Here is a 21,196-nt window from a genome sequence, read left to right on the forward strand (position 1 = left end):
GCAGTGAAAATATTCTCTGCCAGCGGGGCAATCCACAGTGAAGACCTATCGAGATGCCGGCAATCCGCGACACAGTTTTAAAATATTTCTAAATCATCAATTACATAATATCATGTGTTTAAATATTGTTTTTAATTTATTATAAAATTATTATTATTATTATTATTATTCTAGTATCGTATTTAATATTAAATACTAATTTCTGAACCAAATAAAGTAAATATAACATTTCAATTTTCACTTTTATAAAATTAACCCATAATAACGAAAAATATAATCAATTAACTTGATTTTTAGCCGTGGTATTTTAATATGACTAGATAAAAAAAAACTCCGGCCTATTTAATTAAATCGAAACGATTTACAAGTTTGATGGTTGAATCGATTACAATAGTTCAAAATAATATTTTAATTTATTCAGTTCAATCTAGATTGAACTGAACTGCTTTGTATACTCAGACACGGAAGGTTTTTAAATTATTAGACACAACAACATAACACATTCCAAACACAACGCAAACTCGTCAAACCCAAAAACAACACAATATGACATGATTATCAGATTAAAAAAAAAAAAAAAAAGCCATGACTATTTGAAATCAAGTTATAGACATTTCGAACAATTCCTAAGTTGCCCGAGAAACCTAACTGTCAAGGACGGGCAACATCATATAACAAGTTTCAAATACAACACAAATGAAATAAACGAAACACGTAACATGCGACCTATTTCTATTAAAAAAAATAAAAAAATAAAAAAATAAAAAAAAAAAAAACACACACAACATGGGCACCATTACCATATAAAGGTAATTTTTCCAATATTTAAAATCGAGTTATCAATTTGGATACAATTCCTACGGTGGCCCCAATGAACTAACCCAATTGTCAACCAAGCCAAATTGAACTCCCATCAGATTGACCTCAAGATGACATCTAATAACAACACTGCAAAGAATAACCTTGATGCAGTTGAGGAGAAAGATCAAAGCCCATCCCGCAGTCTCAGATGAACATTGATTTAACCGTAATCTGAACAAACAGCTCAAGATGACAACTTCCAAAGGACTTACCTCGACCATTACAATTATTTATTTTGAATCCTTTTAATCACTAGGTAAATGATATCAAAAAATCATAAAAGATCGATTCGGAAGTCCAAACATCAAAAATAATTTAGTAGCACGGACATCTCCGTGCTTCTAAAAGCACTGTAGCCTCTCTCTATATATACATATATAATGATCAAACTGTAACCGTCCTTGGCAGATCCAAAAAAAAAAAAACCGATAGTACAGTACCATGATCAGAATACGGATGAGGATCAAACTCTTAAGCTAATTTAAAAGCTTCTACAGTTTGGAGTTTTGTTGAACCAAATCCAAAATGGATTCAAGAATGGGTGACTAAACCTGACCTAAACCAAGTTGGATTAGGACCATAACATTAGGTGGGGTGGAAACAGCCACCCCCTGAAGGTTCTAATATTTTATGCCTGCTCTATTTGAAATCAGCATTTCCTCATAATCTGGAAAATCCATGAAATTTGAATAAGCTAAAGAAACAGAAATACTGGATTTCTTAGTTGATATTCGATAATGGAATTCTCAGTATTTTACAAAACCTGTTTGTTTTTGTGCCTTACCTAGTATTGACTCTATATCTCCATCATAGAGAGAGAGCTTCTTGGCAATGGCAAACCCACAGTACATACCATCGACAGCGGCGCTTACAATCCCCCCCGCATAGCCTGCACCTTCTCCGACAGGATACAACCCCTTCAATGATGTGCTCTCATATGTATCTGAATGCCGTGAAATCTGCAGAGGGGAACTCGTCCTTGTCTGGAAACATAAGATAATACAGAATTTTATAACTCAAAAACTCCACAGGTAGTCAGGTAGATATCAGCAAGTATTAATAAATCAACAATGCTGAGACTATTTGTTCAGAAGATAAAACAAATAATGAACTTGTCGACACAGAAAAATGATCATAGCATCAACAATCATAGCATCTCTCTCTTTCTAATCTATTCTTATATTAACCAAAGCAAGATGAACTTTTTGGGTCAGTCGCTTTCTTCCCACTTTATCCATTTTCTTTAAATCTCTCACATCAAAAATAACCACCGACTCTTGATTATTTTACTGAACATATCTTTCTCTAATCATAACCAATTATTCCACTCACATACCCACATCTCTTGTAATGTGAATTATCATGAATCGATTTTATGGCTGATATTTGGATATTTAAATAGATAAATTAGTATTATTTAGTTTAATTATTATCACATATAGTTGTGCGCAAACATTAACCAACACTAAATGAAAATATGAGTCCAAATTTCTTAATGCTCAGAAAACTGACTAAAAGTTTATAAAGCAAAAGTATGGAAATGGTAATTTCAGATGGTTAGCTTTTGATTGCCGGGCCTTGATAGAATTGTATCCAATTATGGTTGAAGTAACTTAGAATACTCACAATGAGATAAGCACTCGATACTATTTCTTACAAGATTTGATAGTTTGTGTTATGTGCAGCAACCTTTTGCATTATTCGAACACAATTGTCTCAAGTGGATTGTACTTTTAACTTCTAAAAATGATTGCTCCGTGATTCAAGAAGGTAGTTGCTATAGTAATTACTGTTACGAGTGAAAACAACAACCCATGGAATCAGAGATAATCATTACCTCTACGCCATGAAGTAGGGCATCTTTCGAAATGAAGCCTGGCAACTGATTACACGATCAAAAGACAAGATATAAGCACCTCAAATAAGTACAGTAATTTCAATTTACTGATAATTGAAAGGAAGAAGGGTGCACAAACCTCTTTGTCGAACATTATGATGGAATGTTGTAAAGCTTCCGTTATGCGCGGTGGGAAAAGCTGATGCAGGGTCGACGCACGAACCCCCAATCGGTAGCTTGATGGTGGTAGAGATGTAACTGGGATAGAAAAGATAATCAGAATCATTTTATGATTCAATATAAGCATATATGAAGAAAACATCGTCAATAAACTCAATACCTGACAATCTGTTATCAAGGAAATCCGTAACACATTGTGCAGGGACAACAAAATTTCCTCCCCCCATTATAGCTGCTTTTCCTTCAAATTCTCTCTGATTTTCAGAGAGTTACAAATAATCAAAATCAGTTAATGCAACACGAAGGGGTGACAAAGTAACATCAATCTAGTTAATTCAATGTTATTGGTGTTAATTAAGTGGAATGCCGTATTGAAGTCAACCAGCCAATCCACTAACAGCTAATAAATAGTATTGTCAGGTATCCCATGTACAGATACTTAACAAAAACTCAAATTGGATCAATGCAAATCAATTAGATTAAAGCCAACGGAGAGTCAGATTGAATTTCTACAAGAGTTTCAATCCCTTCAGTGCAATTCATCCTGTTTCATAAGTTCTTTCAATTGTTTGAGACTTCCACTTTAGGAGAAAGAGTACAAGACAAAATCTAAGATAGTGAAATTCACTGACTAACATTAAGGTCGCTGATGGCCATTATAATATTCATTTCAGTTTGGACGTAATTCTACCACGTGATGTGGTTACATAATCATCTCTTTCACTTCAATTGGTGGAACACTAATTTTCGCCAATTACATTCACTTTTACTACCTTCTGCCCTGCATTTCCAGGGAAAACCCATCTCCACAAAACGGAAGAAGTTATAATTTTTATAAAATTTCCAAAAACCTACTTAATTTTTTATCAAAGGCACTCGGAGCATACAGGTAATTTAATATTTCAAGATAAGAGGAATTTTATTGTAATCTAACTTAGACTTATATCTGATGATAGTAGAAATGAGATCCAATATGATCATATTAGGTCGAATTGTTCATTAGTTCCAAAAGGCTCATTCCACCAGGTAAATTGCATTGTTTGGTTATGTCATAGAACATATCCTTCAAGAATACAGTATTAGAAACTAACTAGTTAGCTTGATTGTCTAGCTAACTTTAAATAATATCACTAAACTTCAAAATATCTTTGAATTGATATTGATTTTCAATTCATAAATAAAATTGCTAGTTACAAGTACCTGGAATTCCACACCAGCAAGAGACCCATGATGCTGGAAGGGACCAAAATCACTTGAAGAGACAGTGACAGCAAGAGCTGAGTTTGCCCACTTTGACGCACGCCGCGAAAATGACATGCCATTGACGCATATCTCTGATGGGTTTGTGCTAGTCAAAACAACCTGCAAATTTGCACAACAAAAAAGAATCAATAGCTTTGAACAGTTCAAAGCAAAGTTAAACACAAATGAAAGCACTACAAAGTTTTACCTGTCCACCAGGACACATGCAAAAGGAGTAGCAGCTCCGACTTAGATCTCCTGATTCTGAGCTCGAGTCATTATTCTCTTCACTAACATACTTAACTACTTTGTAGTCTGCAACAGGTATTCTACCACGTCCTTCATGAACTTCAGCAGCCAATGTAGAGTACTATGTTCATGTTATGAAACCAATTTCAAATTCCATTTAAGAAATCACAAAGCATATTATTTTAAGAATTGATAAAATGATGACAACGTCACAATCCTATCAAGTAGGCATTAAAGACCTCGTGCACAAAGAAATCAGGACAACTACACGACATGGATCAATATGGTCAGCACATGTAACATGCACTAGCCAGCATGAAAATCATGCTCCTACCAGTATATTACTATGTCCTAACTCTATACGACCACCCAATTGGAGCCACCATTCGGATATATTCCAGCATAATCAGGTTAAAGCTATCAAACGATCATCGTTTGTGATTGCAAAGGTATAGCATAACACTAGCTTGACAAAATATACACTATTTTGAAGGAAGCCAACTTTAGAGTAAACCTTTAGTCTCCCATCCAGTTGATCCATCCTAAAACATACGTGAAAAATCATTTTGACGTTTCCTCATCATTCTCTTTTAAGTTAACATTACACTTCTTTTTTTCTCTGCCTTGGTTTATGTAGTTTCCTTCTTTTACCCTCTTCTACTGAATATTTTTGCAGAGGAAGTAAGCAGCTTCGCAAATTGGAAGATAACAAGAGCTGAATTCCCTTCCAAACAAATCAGCACTTGACAGACATCATTGAATGAACTATAACGCCAATCAGTTTCTTGTGATTATATTTGCACTAGCAGTTCACAGTCCATTAAGGTGGTTACAAAACCAACTAACATGCCAATCTGTTTCAAGTCTCACTGTATAGTCATTATGGAAGTTTACTAGAAAAGGGGGGAAAAAATACAGGTAAATAACTTACTTGAATGCTATTTATCAGTTGTTGGGGATGCTCTATCCGTAATCCCACCTACAAGAAGAGACCAAGTAATAAGCACAAACAAGAGAAGAAATACAAAAAGTAAATAGTCCATTTATCGCCGACAAGTGACAACAAAGAAAAACAATAAATTAGTCAACATTACAAATTATTGCATTATGAGCCAGGGCATGTAAAAAGCACCTCATATAATTTTTACTCACATTATTTTCACCTAGCCCCATCTTTCACAAACTTAATCAATCTCATCTCCTCAACACTAAATTTACTGAAACAAATTAATCACCAAATTTTTTGAAAATTACCCACCGTAAAGCAGCATTACTGTTGACTCTAACCATCACGACATGTTCAAGCTCTACAGATTATTCATTGGTACATGAAAATTAGTCGGCAAATTTTAACCATCAATATCTATTTACAATCAACATTGATATGAAGTTGCATAACATACATACAGATCTAGTGTTTTTAATATAGTAGTAAGGGAAATGGCTGATCTTAATTGCAGGTTCCAAGAAGGTTAAGAAAAAATATTTCATGATATTTCCAGGTAAAATGTAAATTCATATGAGTCACACTTTAAAAGACAATTTATAATCAGCAGCTAGCGAAACTACTGGTTGAGTATTTAAATAATAAAACAGAACTGAAGGAGGTCTCACAGCAAAATCCTTAGGGACCATATCTGCTTCATGCTTAAGTAGCATACGATACACATCGCGAGCTGAGTGGCCAACTGCTAGAACAACTGCATCGTATGATAACTTCTTGTCATCAGAACCTGGTTCATCTCTTGTATCTGAGACCACAACTCCCAAAACCTGCCTATTTTCTACAATAAGATCATTTAGCCTTGTGCCAAATTTTATAACGACCTGCATAGAAAACAATTATCATTATTAGAAAGAAAAGTAGCATGATAGTGAGATAGTCCTACAGCAACACATCACACAGTAATCAGGGAAGGATCATATACTGTCACTTACACCCAGTTCTTTTAGATGCTGCCTGAAGTTGCGTAACAACGGAACTAATCTATCTGTTCCCAAGTGAGGCTTACCATCAACTAGAATTTTTGGTGGGGCTCCAAAGTGAACTAAAGTTTTCATTACCTGAAACAAAGAAGGACCATTAGTAAGTAGATTATATGTACAAATACTCAAGTCAAAGTGTAAAAGCAAAGAGGATTAAACGAGAAGGCAGAAAAGTTTCCCTTCAGCTGAAAGGTAGCAGGTGTGTGGTAACATGTCATGATTATATAATAACCTCAAGATATAATACTAAACTTCAAAAGCTGAATAAATATATATTCAGATCAGAAAAATACTGATGGTTCTGCCCGATAATAACTACTCAAAAACAATGGGTTTGATTACAAAAGAGGCAATCAGGTCAGGAAAGCTGCAAAATATTAAGAATTTGAATAATAAAAAAGTTTTAGTTAGGTAAAATTGTCCTGAAATGACCAAGCAAATTACAAGTGTTTCAATTAGAAACTATGCTTGGATTTTACAGTCCTTTATTACTAGAATGAGAAGAAAATACCAGTAGGAAGGGACAGCAATTAATCAGAATATTATTATAATAAAATCTTCATTTGTTTTCAATACCATCAAATATTCACTCCCAACTCACCATTGTTCTCACCGGTAATTAACATGATAGAAATAAAAAAAATGCAATTATACTGAAGCAGCTTCACGTGAACACCAGTACAGCATGTAGCTCAGATAGGAGAAAACTAGCTCCTTAAGATGTTTACAATAATACTAGTAACTTGAAGCTCGAATACAGGATGTATAGGATCATAATGAAACGTATTCTTCCACAATGGGAAATTTCAAAATACTAATGAAATAGAAAACAAAAAATACGAGAGAAGATTCTCACAGCCTGAACACTGTCACTGTTCCTGCCTATTCTGGTTACCAGCTTGCCATCACTCCATGTACCTGCACCACCCTGCTATGGTTAAGGACTTTCATGAATAATCTGACAATGAGAAAAGTTAGTGCCAGTCAAAACCAAGGTTCATAATATTCCAACTATTCAACTCGTAGGGAAAGGAGTAGAAGTTAAAAACCATAGTAAAAACTAAATTGACTTCATTCAAAAGCTAATACATTAAGGGCATGTTTGTCTCGTGAGTATTAGAGTTCGAATTGGGAATCGATATGATTGATTCCTATCCCGCTCAATATGGTTGATTCCTATACTACTTGGATTATGGGAATCCATTATGTGGGAATCACATTCTAATTCCCATTACACTCTGGAATGGGAATCATGAAGCCCCCTGTATATCAACTCCGGCCTAGTAGGAACACATCTGTCATAGTTAGATTGAGACTTCTCGACATAACCTACAGCACACTTGAACATTGAGCTGTTGGGGTCATTAGACCCACCTAGCCAGCCTGTGATGACCGAGTTATCTCTCCTTTTCTTCCCAGTTTAATTTTTTCTTTTTTCTTGCCCTCCTAATTTTTCAATTTATTTTTAACTTGCTAACACATCAATTACGTCAACAAACATGCATTGTATATACAAGTATGAGAATAGAGAGCATACCTCCCCAAAGCAAAAATTACTTTCCGAGTGCAAAATACGTCTAACAACCAAAGCACCAATATCTCGCCCTCTTTGCTCAACAGCTTGACCCCTTTCTATTAATGTAACCTCAGCACCAAGTTCACCAAGTACAAGGGAAGCAAACAAGCCTGATGGTCCACTGCCCACAACTGCAACTTTTGGTTTCTTAGGTTGCTGAGGCTTGTAGAAGCCATTGTCGGTGGAATCATCAAACTTGCCCACTTTGGCCTTGTGGACCATCGTGGAATTATGCAGTACACTGATCAAATCAGCAGTTACCTTTTCATCAGGCATGTATTCTAGAAGTCCAAGTTTTGGTTCCAATTGAGAGATAAAGTCCCACATTCTAGGCTCCAAATTCAGAAGTTTCTTGACATCCATGTCCACAGTATAAACAAACTCAGGTTCCTTCAACACCTGCACAAGCAACAAAGAGAAAATAGAGTAAACTTCTGATTCAACACCTGCAGGAACCAGTTGACAAAGGTAATGTAACAATTAAATATAATCTTTAAACCAGCTTAGGATCTGGTTCTAATTCAAATCAATCAGGAAATAAAGGAAATACGACGATCCCATAAGAAATCTCACCAGTTATCTCAGTTTAGGGTTATTTTCGGAATAGAATATTTGAATCCAGATCGTACATCCATCAGACTGTTTTCTCTTCAGCTTGTCACCTTATTAATATTGATGCTTACATAACAGCCCCTCAAACAATAAGAAAACTTCTAAAGAATTCCGAAGAATCTAAATAGCTACAAAACTTAGAAGTAGAATGACGCTATGCTTTGATTGACGTAAAAAAAAAAAAAAAGATAGTAGAATCCTTTTCTGCTGATTTTTTTTTTTTGAAAAAGACGGCATATGGCAGGGTTGCATTGCAACCTACACAGCTATGATAAGAGTAGGAAAGTCCAACCACTGACACAAATGGAATTTTCATTCGAAAATTTAAAAAAAGCAGCAACAACACCCAACGAGGCTGAAGCTTGTCACTTTCCAATTCTTCTAATTTCTGAAATTTCAGTTAGCACTAAATATACTGAGCTATAAACAAATTACAAGGTAGATGTTATTTCCATAGTGCTGACCTTTCTTGCATCGAAGGACTTCCGGACAATAGAAAAGGCTTCTTGAGGTAACATAGTAGCAACCTAAAGCAAGGAAATATCATTTTGTTAAATTAGCAGCTGCTGTACAGACAATTAATTTGCACAGAAACTACCCAAACAACAATGACTAAGAAACAGTATCAGATAAAAGGATAATTAATGAGTAAGTGCAGAATCAAAGCAACAGCAGTATTAATAAGAGTAGAAGATTCAGTAAAACAAAGAGATGAAACTTAATCAAAGTAAAGACATAATGAGCAGATAAAGAAGTTCTTTATAATATGGTTTAAGGCAACAGAATGTTAGAAAGGATCTCAGAGTCCGATATACACCTAAGAGAGAATATTCTATTGGCATGATCACATTACTAATATTCTATCCTGATCGACAAAGAAGTAACTTGGGTACAATAAGAAGTCATCCACAGTATCAAGGAATAGCCAAAATTTCTAAGTCTACAAATGGTAATGCATTTCCAAATGTACAATAATGAACTTGAAGCGCGTGAGAACAAGGCAAACTATCAACGAATTCCCATTATCACAACCATACCATGATACCAGGTAACATATCCCACTTGAAAATATGAACAACATATATCACTAGATGAATATTAATGATTTGTTCCAAGCAGTATTCATATGCAAATAAAATAATACCAGGTTCAATTTTAGTATTAGCAGCTGGAATCATCAAGAATAGCATAATGTGGAGTAAGTTTGGCCACTATCCAAAGTAATTATTTCGAGTCTCTCCTGAATAATGCGCTAGTTGAGCCCAGACCAACGAGCTTAGCATGTCAGCCATTGATCCAAGCTAACCTAACCAAGCAACTTAATCTATTAAGAACTCTAGTGCCTGTTTGGCCTATCTTTTTAAACAGCTTCTCTACTCCAACCAGCAGCAATCAATCAGGTGTTTGGCAAACAAAAGTTTGATGCTTCTGCTATAACAGAAGGCTAAAATGAGCTTTTGCGCCCCAAAATCAGAAACTCCAGTTAGGGCTTTTATTGCTTCTTCTTCAAACAGCTGTTCTCCAGAAGAATACAACTTCTTGTTTTTGATATACGGCGAGTGACAAAATGTCACTCATAGCACATTACAGTGATCAAATTTCTAAAAGAGCTTACTATATGATCCTAGGTCAGATCTCATCATCTAATTAAACAAGAATATACTCTATGATAGTATGATGATCACCGGGAACTCGAGGACTTTGGCGATGGCCTCGAGCAAGGGGAGGGAGACGCCGACGAAGTCCTTGCCGGGATCCTTCCGGGCGGGGACGCCGAGCTTCGAGAGACGCCAAAAGCCCTCGCCGCGGTCGGCGATGTCGGTGCGGAGTAGGGTTTCGTTCGCCCTCCGCAGCTGCTTCTTCTCCGACGGGTACCTCTGCTTCCCCGTGCGCTTCGCGCAGCGCACCATTAGGGTTTTGCGGCGTGGGAACGAGGGTTTCGGGGCGAGGGTTCTAGGGCAAGGGATAGGGTTTGGGTGAGGGGAAGTGTGGAGTGGGAGAGAGAGAAGCGACGAGGGGGCCGCAATCGCCATGGGAGGAGATGGGAGAGAGCTCGTGTGGTATGTTTGGATAAAGGTGAGTGTGGCTGCTATTTATACTCTAATAAGAGACCGAGTATCTAATAAGAGTTGATGTCGATAATTTTTTCAAAGTTAAAAGCTCATTCTTCGAGATTCACGAAAACAAATAGATTCTAACTCTCTCGTTTCCTCGTCTTCTTTACCGCTGATACAAAATATAGGATACATAACAAAGCAATTATATTATTCTAAATAAGCTGAAGAAAAATTTAAGGCTAAATTACAGAAAATTCTTCTGTAAATACCTTTTTTTAATTTTTCTTTCCGACTTTTAAAAATTTATATTTTATCTTTTTTTAAAATTTTAAAAATATTTTTAGGAGGGTGCAATATTCATAAAGAGGGTAAAATGACCAAATTATTTTTAATTCTTTTATAAAAAAATAATTTTTTAATATATTTTTGTTATTTTAAAAGATATTTTTAATATAAATTATTACAAATGAACAAAATTATGATGGAACTCTAACAAATAGGGGCTAAATGCAAAACTTCAAATGTTAAAGGGCAAAATATAGATTTTTGAAAGTTAAAGAGGAAAAGTAAAAAATATATATATTTATAAAAAAAAGTTCTATAATTTAGCCAAAATTTAATTAGCTCTTTAGCCGCAGGGAAGACGTGTCCCTCTAGCAGTTTAAACTGACCGTCTTTTAATAGACGGTAAAAAAATCTAATCAGCATTCTATATTTCAAAGAAGTAAATTTCTTTTGAGATCTTCAACTTTTGCGACTTCCAAGACTTACCCTTGGAATCTTTATTCTCTTCGACCTTCTCGTACTCTAGGTGCAAGACATTGTTTCACTCGGTTGGTCAAGATGAAGAGAATCTCAGCCTCTCATCCTCATTGTTGCGGAATTGCTACTATAGGCAACCCGCAGGCCGAGTTGAAACAGATTAGAAAATTCAACCCCTTCGAAGTTGTCTTGAGGTTAAAACTGCAGACCACTAAAGGCCAACTTCATATATTCGATCTTGGAGATCCCAAGATATAGCAGTAGCTTCATACCGCCTTAAGTTGGGCCAAATAGGCCTCGATTGATTCGTTCGGCTATTGTTTATTGAGACCTTTGGCTCCACCCTATAGAATGGTTGGTGAAACTTTCGTTTCATTTCTTTTCAATCTCTAACTGAATTCGTTGGTAAATTTGTATATCGCATGAAGGTGGCTTTTGTCAGTGAAAGGCTAAATAGTTGCAGGTTTTGGCCAAATAGATCATAGCCTTGCCACATTGGCGATAAAACAAGTAATATGCTTTAGGGTAGACTTGTTGTCTTCTCCAAAAAAAAGTGGCAAACTCTGGCACCTTGTAGCCCCGCGAGCACTCATATTGTTTAATATGCGTGGAGTAGGGGTGCTGAAATGTTGTTTGGAATATTTTCCGAAGATTTGGCCGATCAAACTCTATACACATGATCTCTTCCATCTGCTGCCAAAGATTCTAGCAATTCACCACAGGGTTACAGCTTTGGTCGGCCTTTAGTGGCACAAAGTCGTTGCGCTCACCATTCTTGTATGTGGGCTAGTCGTTGTTGTACCAATTGTTGACCATAACCCGCATCTTGCATTGGAGCCATATTTGTGGTGTTGCCTACCCTTGACCAGCAAGTTAGGTACCTAAGCAATATTAGCCTACGAGAACTGGTTACAACCTGGCGTGGAGGTATACCTCGGTTCATTCATGACTATGGGTTGGTCACTATAGGCTGTAGGCAACTGATTGTTGTCGATGGTTGCTTGCTTTAGAGGTGCAACTTTAGTCTGACCTGTATTAAGGCTACTTGACAGAGCGACCTAGGAGTATCCCTGAGCAAGACCCCTAATAGAGGTAGGTATATCCCTTTCGCTCCCACAGTAGTTATCGCTTTAATTCCAACCACTTGTGTGACCGGGGGCTAACTAGTCGTATTTTGTGGCCGATCATAAATAGATAGGATGCTGTTGGCCTACTACCCTTCGGCCCGAAAAGTCTACACCCTCTGTGTGAGGTAACTTCAATTTTGGCAGCTCTCTAATGGCCACCAGAATGCTGTTAGACTGAGTTTGATAGCGCTGTTCAACTCAACCGCAAAATTTCTAACTCAGCTCAGCCATGTGAGTAAACCGTTAATCCATGTACTCCAAAATGCAAGTAGCTGAGCCATCATTGCAATAGGCTTGGCAAGAGCAGTTGTAGGGCTTACTTAACTGCTGCTGCGACCGAAGGCAAATTGTTGTGGTCATTTATGGGTGGGATCGTCGATCCCGATTGCCCATCTGAAGTTGCCTTGTGAGCAATTCAGTTTTGGATATGCAAATTGTTTGTATTGTCGCTAACCACATTTGAATTTTTAAAATGTGACTTGAATAAATGTCCCACTAGGCTTGCCAAAATATATAGGGTTAATTACATCATTGGTCCCTACCTTTTTACTATTTTTTAATTTGGTCCCCAAACTTTTTTTCTTTGCAATTAAGTTTCTAACATTTTGATTTCATTACAAGAAAGTCCCAACCATTAAAAAAGTGTTAAATTAAGTAAATTGCCATGTCAGCACCACGGAGGCGTCGTGTCAGCGCCACGGAGGCGCCATGTCAACACCAGCTAACTATACAATTTAAATTTAAATTTAAATTTATATTTTAAATTTAAATTATATTTTGAATTAAATTATAAATTCAAAAAAATATTTTTAATTTAAAATTTAAAATTAACATATAAATTTTGATATCATTTGAATTCTAATAATTTAATTTCAAACTTTGATTTGAAATTTCAAATTCAAAATGTGAATTTGAATTCGAAGTTTAAATTCAAATTTAGAATTGGAATTTCAAATTCAAAATGTGAATTTGAATTCGAAGTTTAAATTCAAATTTAGAATTGGAATTTCAAATTCAAAATGTGAATTTTGAATTCCAAGTTTAAATTCAAATTTAAAACTGGAATCATCTTAAATTCAAATTTAAATTTTGAATACAAATTTAAAATTTAAAATCAAAATTTTGAATATGATTTTAAGTTTAAATTCAGATCTTAAATTTAAATATCAGTTTCAAAATTTTCATTTTAAATGCAAATTGAAATATCAAAATCAAAATCAAAATTTTAAGTTTGAATTCAAAATTTAAATTTAATTTAAAATTTCAATTTCAATTCAAAATTTTAATAAAGCTTTAAATCAAAATTGTAGCTTTAAATTCAAATTCAAAATTCTAATTCCTCGTTAGTATTAAATTTTAATTTTAATATTAGTTTTGAATTTAAATTTAAAATTTTGAATTTTATTTTTGGGGACCAATTTAAATCTTGCTTGGTTGCACTTTAATCTTTTGTTAAATTAAATTCTGAGTGCCAAATTACTCGCCTGATAAGACGAACTGGTTTTATATCTTAGACATGTATTTAAACTATAATTTAAACAACGATCTAAAACTAGATACAATATACTAGAATCATCTCAATTAGTAGCTAGACCAATATGTTTGGAATTGTGGAAAGATTATAATACATGCGGTGAAAAAACAAGATAAAAAAATAATTTATTTTATTCTGTATGTAACATCACAATCTACATATCGCAGTGAATCAAATACGATAATTTTTTTATGATTCTACCAAAAAACCAAAAAGGCATATCTATATATACTTTCATTTTAATTCTGCTTTACCGACTAGCATCAGATGGACCTTAATACCAAACAAATTCTTAATCTAAATTTAACATTTATTATTCTAAATTATTAGTCCTATAACGTACAAGAAGATCTCATTTGCAACTGAAGCTAAACTAGTCCACACCTCACAGAGGACCTACTATAACAGAAATTAACCTATAATTTACAAAATTTCACTTGAAATTGAAGTTAAACTAGTCCATAGATCACGAAGTACACTACTGCAACTTCGTCATGCAACTCAAAATGCTTAATTCCACGATACTAGTAAGCTAATCCTTGTTACGCGTGCAAAATCTTAAACATCTAAGGATGTCCAACCAATTGGGTGTAAAAATAACCACTTAGAACGTCGTTGTACATTACAAATGGTTCAAGCCACACCAACATGTATGCATAGGCTTTAAAAGGGTAACTCATCTCCCTAATAGCCACCATTAACATATGCTGATTGGTTTAACAAAAAAAAAAAAAAAGGTTAGAATCCCAGTATGCTATTCCCCATCATAATTATTAATTAACAAGATGAGGCCCCGAACTCTTGAATGGGAGGACACATGAATAGGTGACATACTTCACACTATCCAGCAGCACGACGACGAAGATGCGCGAAAGAGACTTGGGAGAAGAGATTCTCCCATCTCCTCCATCCCCGTCGCCGGCCTCTCTCGGATCAGCTAGAATAGATACAACTACGGACGAAACGAGCTTGTTATCATGTGAATTCTGGCTTTCCGACGGCTTCTCTGTGTTATTGAGAGTTTTTCCGGTGAGCGGGATTGGGTCCTTGTACATTATTCTCCTATTCTTGATCTTCCCTGTGTGCCGAGATCGATGGAGGTTCTCGGTGGAATTGAGTATTGAGGAAGCATTAGCAATTGAAGTAGCAGGAACAATGCCGCTCGGTTGAGCAGAGGCCGGGGAGACTTCGAATTGGAACACCTCCGTGCACATTCCAGAACTTAGTATTGGGCCTGCTCAAATAAAATAAATGACAGACCACAAGAAATAAGAAAGGCTTCAAAACAATTACAGAATTGTAAATAAAATAATACGTAGAATACGAAAAAGTAGCTTATGATGCATAAACTAAATGCATAGCTTATGATGATATGGTCTACAGCAACTTTCCAACAACAAATACTAATACCTTCACTTATGTTCTCATCACAGCAAGAGTTGGAAAAAGATATTGATAGAGTTAGGTGACATTGTCTACCAAACATATACTAGATTGATTACATTTCCATAAGCTCTAAGTTAGGTGACATTGTCTACCAAACTAACACTAAGTTCATTACATTTCCATAAGCTTTTTATTACCAAGCTCTTTTTTACACTAAATTAATTACATTTCCATAAATTGTTTTTTTTTTTTTAGAGATAGATTTCCATAAATTGTTCACTACCAAGATCCACAAAACAGAACAAGCATACTGATGCATAAATATATGAACCGTAGAGACCGCATAGAATTCTTTGGAGATTTAGATGCATCAAGCATCAAGTAGAACAGCTGATATGTGACTTCAAATCTCTAGAAGATATATCAACAACAATCCCTACTAAGAGACTAAATTTTGAAAGATTTGGCTAAGTTGAAATTGTTGAAAGTTAACGATATAGAGGAGTTGTTGAAAATTCTGAGATAATAGCAATTTCTACAGCATGATATTGCTCCCCATAAAATAATACGAGTACTTTCAATACTTTTACCAACGGATATTAACTTTGTGAGAAAAATCATAACTCCAAAAAAGATTCATATGATGTGTTCACATAACTTAGATGAAGCATTAAAGACATTAAAATTTGGATCTCTAGGTGAATATTCAGCACTCTGGCTCAAAATTTGCACAAAGAAGAAAAGGCATTTAATCACGATAAATGACTCAACTAAATTTACACATTATTAATGGATGAAATAGTTAAAAGAATATAGAATCCTGGCATAAAGTAACAAAAAGAGGTAATGAGCCATCAGCTAACTGGCTTTAAGTCACAAGGCAATACCTTTTTCTCTGAACTTCACATAACAGAGGCCTTCAATCCAAAAGGATTGACGTCGAACATACCAAGAATGAATACATAAAAATTTCGGCCATAACCATTCAGTATTCCTCACCATGCAGGTCGGAGGCAATATATAGGACCTTTTGGGTGAAAATAATCAAATTTCACCTATTAAGCCAGATATAACCATGTAAAGTGCTAATGCTAATATCCTATCCTTCTATTAGTCACCAATGTGGTCAACAAGTCCGGTGATCAGATAATTAGATGATAACTACAATAAAATTCCAATATAAACAGAAGTAGATGCTTTTTTAAACAACACAGCTAGTGCAACTTATGTATACATATATCTGTCTGGTTTTCTTACCTGCCATTCCTTCGCTGAACCATTGTGGTAATGAGCCATCAGGCAGTGAGGATTTCATATTTTTCCCATGGGCATCTCCAGAATCAGAAGCTAGAGCTCTCAGATGTTCAACAGAGCCCCTGTATGAGTTAAAATGTTTTCCCATCTCCTTCCCAGATTCGGATACAGCCAGCGATGATGCTACGTAACTAGCAAGAGCCAAACTGGTATCGTTATTCTCTTTACTCGTAGACTGCCTCACCTGATCTCTGGACTCCCTATGAGCCATTGCTCTCTCACTAGCAAGCACGGAATGGATTATCAAATTGCCGTTAATCTTGACATGCTTCCCATTTCTTGGCACATATAGCAAAGCAGGCAGACTCTCAGATGAGTTCTTCGATATTCCAGGCTGGCATTTCTTACCAGTGATACCATCAGTACCACTTTCCCCAAAATTGAACTTCCCACCACAAAGTTCGATCTGATCGGTGCTGTTACTACTACCACCGCGGCTACTCACACTCAAAACCCTCCCATGAGATCCGCCAAAGTTCCCACTTTTACCCACATCGAATTGATCCGACACTGAATTTCTACTCTCCCCGATCCTACGAGTTACCCCTGGAACTACAGCTCCAAAGAACAGCGCAACAAACAACAAGCCCAAAAGGCTGATGCTAGCTAGCTTCTTGGTCCTGCTCTTCTCCCCCTTCTTACTTTCACTCTTCTTGGCCTTTGGTGCAGGCGCGGGCTGTTGGGGCTTCAATCTAGGAATAGGGACGAGCGGAACCTGCGAACCCTGCTGCCGCAATGAGTAACCGGGAATCCAAGGGAAATGGAGCGGCGCCATGGGGTAAACAGATTGGGGGGGACAATTCGGCCCTGCATTGCCACCCACCTGCTGCCTTAGGGCTAGGTTTTCCGCCATGATGTAGGAGATCTTTGCATTGAGCTCGTTGATCGTGGAGTGCATCGACTTCACCTTCTCCTCGAGCTCCTCCACGTAGAGCTTCTTCCTCTGCCTCGACAGCTGCGCGCTCTCGCGATTCCGCATCAGCCGCGCCTTCCTCTTGTCCTCGTCCTCGTCCCCCGCGTCGTCGACGCACGAGGCCGAGTTCGATTCGGGGCTAATGTTAGGGCTAGGGTTAGGGTTCGGGGACCCCGCGTCCTCCTTCTGCTTCTTCCGCTTCACGCCGCGGCGGGCCTTGCCGCTGCCCTCCGCGCACACGCCGGAATCCGGCGATCCGGCAGCGGAATGGCCCGAGTCCGGCGACGCGGGGCCGCCGCCGGCGTCCGCGGCGGACGCCGGCGGCAAGGAAGACGACGAGGCCCCGGAGCCCTCGTTGAACTCCGGCGACGGGGAGCCGTCGCGGCGCTCGGGGGAGAGGAGGAAGTCGTCGACGGAGAAGTCGACGTCGATGTCGAAGTCGTCGAAGGAGGGATCTGCAGGAAGCGGGAGATCGTCGGAGAAGAGGTCGGGATCGAAGAAAGGAGGGTCGGAGGGGTCGATCGCGGCGTCGCGGTGGTTGTGGTGGGGAAGATCGAAGGAGGAGGGGGCGAGGAGAGCGGGCTCGGCCATGGCGATTAGGGTTTTGGCATCGGAGAGGAGGAGGGAGGAGGAGATGGCCTGGGCCGGGGGTTCGTCTTCTTGGGTTGACGCACCAGGAGACGCACTCTTCGGGATTCGGGAACCTTCGGGGCGTTTTAATAAAATTATTTACTATTTATTATTTTAATTATTTGGGTTTTTTTTTTTTTTTTTTTTTTTTCTGATGCGTACAAGCAACGTCGTGGAATGGATCAGCGGCTTCGTTCGCAAGGGATGTAATGTGGGCCGTGCCGGGCTGGCACGGCCCACATATTCCGGGCCACATCGGGCCACTGGTCGGCCCCGTCCAATCCGGTTCTTAATCCCGGCCGTGCCGTGCCGGCCCGGTTTCATGAAGTGGTAGGCCCGGCCCGGCCCCATGGCCCGCCCAGCACGGGCCGTGCCAGGCCGGGCCGGGCTTCGTGCCAGCCTGCCAGGCTACCAGGCGCCGACTTTTTTTTTTTCTCCTTTCCACAGTTTTTTTTTTCAGAATTTTTTTTTCAGAAAAAAAATATTTTTAATACTTTTTTTTATTATTTGAAGAGAAATTGATATTTAAAAAAAATAATTACAACAAATATATAAAGTTTGTATTAATCATATGATTCATATTACATAAAGGTTGTATTTTTTTAAAAAATTATTTTTTTAAGAGAAAGATTTTAAATTATAACTTTTTGGACTTATAAATTTTAATTTACACAATTATACCAACCTTCTAAAACTCATTTAAAAATTTTATAAAATTAAAAAATTAAAACACAAATAATAAAATTGGTATTTGAATTAGTCATATTATATAATTACATTGGAGAAAAATATAAAAATCCAAAAAATCAAAAATATATTTAAATAAAATGGTATTGTTTATACAATCAATTAGCAAACAATAGAGAAAAAAAATTCAACATAATTTTTTTCTTCATTACATCATTCCTTCACTTTAAAAAAAAGACACAAGCTAAAAAGCGGTACCAAATAAAAAAAAAGGCACAACAACTAATAGGCAATAGCGAGAAGATCGGAACGATTACACTCTAGCATGCCACAAGTGTNGGAGGCACGTGACGCCGCTCGTCGCCAGCGAAGGAAGCGGGCAGAGCTGAGGAGGGGGGGTCGCTGGGGAGACGATGCGTGGCGGGTTTAGGGTTCGACTTTTATTATATGTATAGATATGCATGTGAAGAAAAAAAAGTGCTCAGAAGAACTAATATAAAGTTCAATTCTAATTGGTTTTTAAAAATTTTAAAATTTAAATCCAAACCATTGTAATCTACTATTAAAAGATTCATCTATGAAAATATTATTATATTTTTATTATGATGTTGTAACGACCGAGCCCACTAGCAACAATAACTCGTTGGGCCCAACAACCGGCCCAGAATGCTTAAGCCCAGTTATTATTACTAGTATTTAAGTCTCTTATAAACCCAATGACAATCCCATTCCTATCCGATGTGGGACTATTGGGGTGTCACAGACTCCCCCCGTTAAGGCCCTGACGTCCTCGTCAGTCCAATCATACACACAGCCCAAGATCACCGGGCGACGTGAGACTCGTCTCGCTAGCCGGTCATCCAGACCCCGGCTCAGCCGAGACTCGCCACACATGTCCAGCTGGTGAACCGGCTCTGATACAAAATGTAACAACCCAACCCACTAGCAACAATAACTTGTTGGGCCCAACAACCGGCCCAAAATGCTTAAGCCCAGTTATTATTACTAGTGTTTAAGTCTCTTATAAACCCAATGACAACCCCATTGTAAGGACTGAGATTTTGATAGTGTAACTAAACTCTCAGTTGACGATGTTTTTGCGTGTAATTTAATTACAAAATCACTCGTCAAGTTTCGGGAGAAAACGAGTTAAAATGGAGATTCTACGCGATTTTTAAGTTTCACTTAAAGTGAATAGTAACTTGGTTTTTTGGGGAGCCCAACGCATAGAGTTGGCTTCTGGCACGTATCGGACTCCGTTCATGGCGATCCAATAGCTCGTTTTGATCGATTCAGCTATTCTAGAACTATTGGCGCTGTCAGATTTTGAGTTTGACTCACGAATTTCGAGAAAATCCAGAAATACATATTTTATATGTATTTGTGCGTAGTTTCTTCCATTGGAGAGTTGGAATGGATTTCGTCGCGAATCCGAGACCGATCGAGATTAAACGAAATCGTAGTTTTGTTGTCTCCGTCGTGCTGAGCACGCTGGCATAATCCATTCGGAAATCCGATGAACGGATCGTCGGATATCGCATGATGTTCGGAAAGGGGTCGATTGTAGCAAATCGGAAACCTCGCAAAAGTCCTTATATTTTATGTGCCGAATCGCACGAAATCGCACATGAGGGTACATTCGTGCAAAATACACGCGTGGGCAAGGATTCGGATGAAAATATTCAGCTTTGGAGGACTTTTATGCAAAATGCCACTTGTATATAAGTTGCAAGTAGGGTTTCTTTGCATGAAGCCCTAGATCCAGCCGACCTAGCTCCCCCAACTAACCCTAGCCACCACCAGCATCACCATGCCCTAGCTGTGCGCGCACCCCGGCCGCCAGCAAGCTCACCCGGCTGCCGAAAAAGCTTGGGTGGCCATCTCCTCCAACCTCCTCCACTTCTGTCCGAGGGCATCCCAGGAGGATCATCTATGTCGGGCACCACCTCTAGACCCTTCGCCGGCATCACCCCGTGCCCCAGCGAGCCTTCCCGCCGATCGGCGCCGCCTCCACGCGCCGCCGCGGCCGCCCCAGCACCTTGCTGCCAGTCTGGGCAGAACCCAGGCCGAGGCAGCCCCATCTCCCTCTCCGCGCACCACCGCCGCCATAGCTCGGCAGCGCCGCCATCCCCGGAGCCCCGGTGACCCTCATGCATCGTCGCCGTCATCCCTGCGGGCCGCCGCCGCCTCCTCTGTCAACCGCGGCCGCCCCAGGTCTGCTCGGGCCGAGATAACCCCGCGCT

The 21,196-nt window shown here is 38.2% G+C and overlaps 2 protein-coding genes across 2 annotated transcripts; both read right to left on the reverse strand.

Moving 5' to 3' along the window:
* LOC109709331 (uncharacterized protein Cbei_0202) lies at positions 1,528–10,621 on the reverse strand. The gene is made up of 13 exons (XM_020231512.1): positions 10,229–10,621; positions 9,008–9,070; positions 7,893–8,330; positions 7,212–7,283; positions 6,308–6,433; positions 5,984–6,196; positions 5,301–5,348; positions 4,329–4,490; positions 4,079–4,240; positions 3,039–3,132; positions 2,838–2,956; positions 2,699–2,743; positions 1,528–1,844 (listed from the first exon to the last, which is right to left on the reverse strand). The coding sequence occupies exons 1-13, from the start codon at positions 10,574–10,576 to the stop codon at positions 1,608–1,610; spliced, it is 2,127 nt and encodes a 708-aa protein (XP_020087101.1). The 5' UTR covers positions 10,577–10,621; the 3' UTR covers positions 1,528–1,607.
* On the reverse strand, positions 14,582–18,362 carry LOC109709150 (bZIP transcription factor 39-like). Its single transcript, XM_020231222.1, has 2 exons — positions 16,667–18,362; positions 14,582–15,257 (listed from the first exon to the last, which is right to left on the reverse strand). Exons 1-2 carry the CDS (start codon positions 18,225–18,227, stop codon positions 14,797–14,799), a joined length of 2,022 nt encoding a protein of 673 aa, XP_020086811.1. The 5' UTR covers positions 18,228–18,362; the 3' UTR covers positions 14,582–14,796.

Source organism: Ananas comosus, linkage group 4, assembly GCF_001540865.1.
Source record: "Ananas comosus cultivar F153 linkage group 4, ASM154086v1, whole genome shotgun sequence".
NCBI classification, from domain to species: Eukaryota; Viridiplantae; Streptophyta; class Magnoliopsida; order Poales; family Bromeliaceae; genus Ananas; species Ananas comosus.

Coding starts and splice junctions, on each gene's coding strand:
- LOC109709331 (XM_020231512.1), bottom strand. CDS start 10,576: ATGGCGATTGCGGCCCCCTCGTCGCTTCTCTCTCTCCCACTCCACACT. Junction 6,434..7,211: donor ACAGTGACAGTGTTCAGGCT/GTGAGAATCTTC, acceptor TCTTTGTTTCAG/GTAATGAAAACTTTAGTTCA. Junction 4,491..5,300: donor AACTGATAAATAGCATTCAA/GTAAGTTATTTA, acceptor ACATGAACATAG/TACTCTACATTGGCTGCTGA.
- LOC109709150 (XM_020231222.1), bottom strand. CDS start 18,227: ATGGCCGAGCCCGCTCTCCTCGCCCCCTCCTCCTTCGATCTTCCCCAC. Junction 15,258..16,666: donor GTTCAGCGAAGGAATGGCAG/GTAAGAAAACCA, acceptor TTATTTGAGCAG/GCCCAATACTAAGTTCTGGA.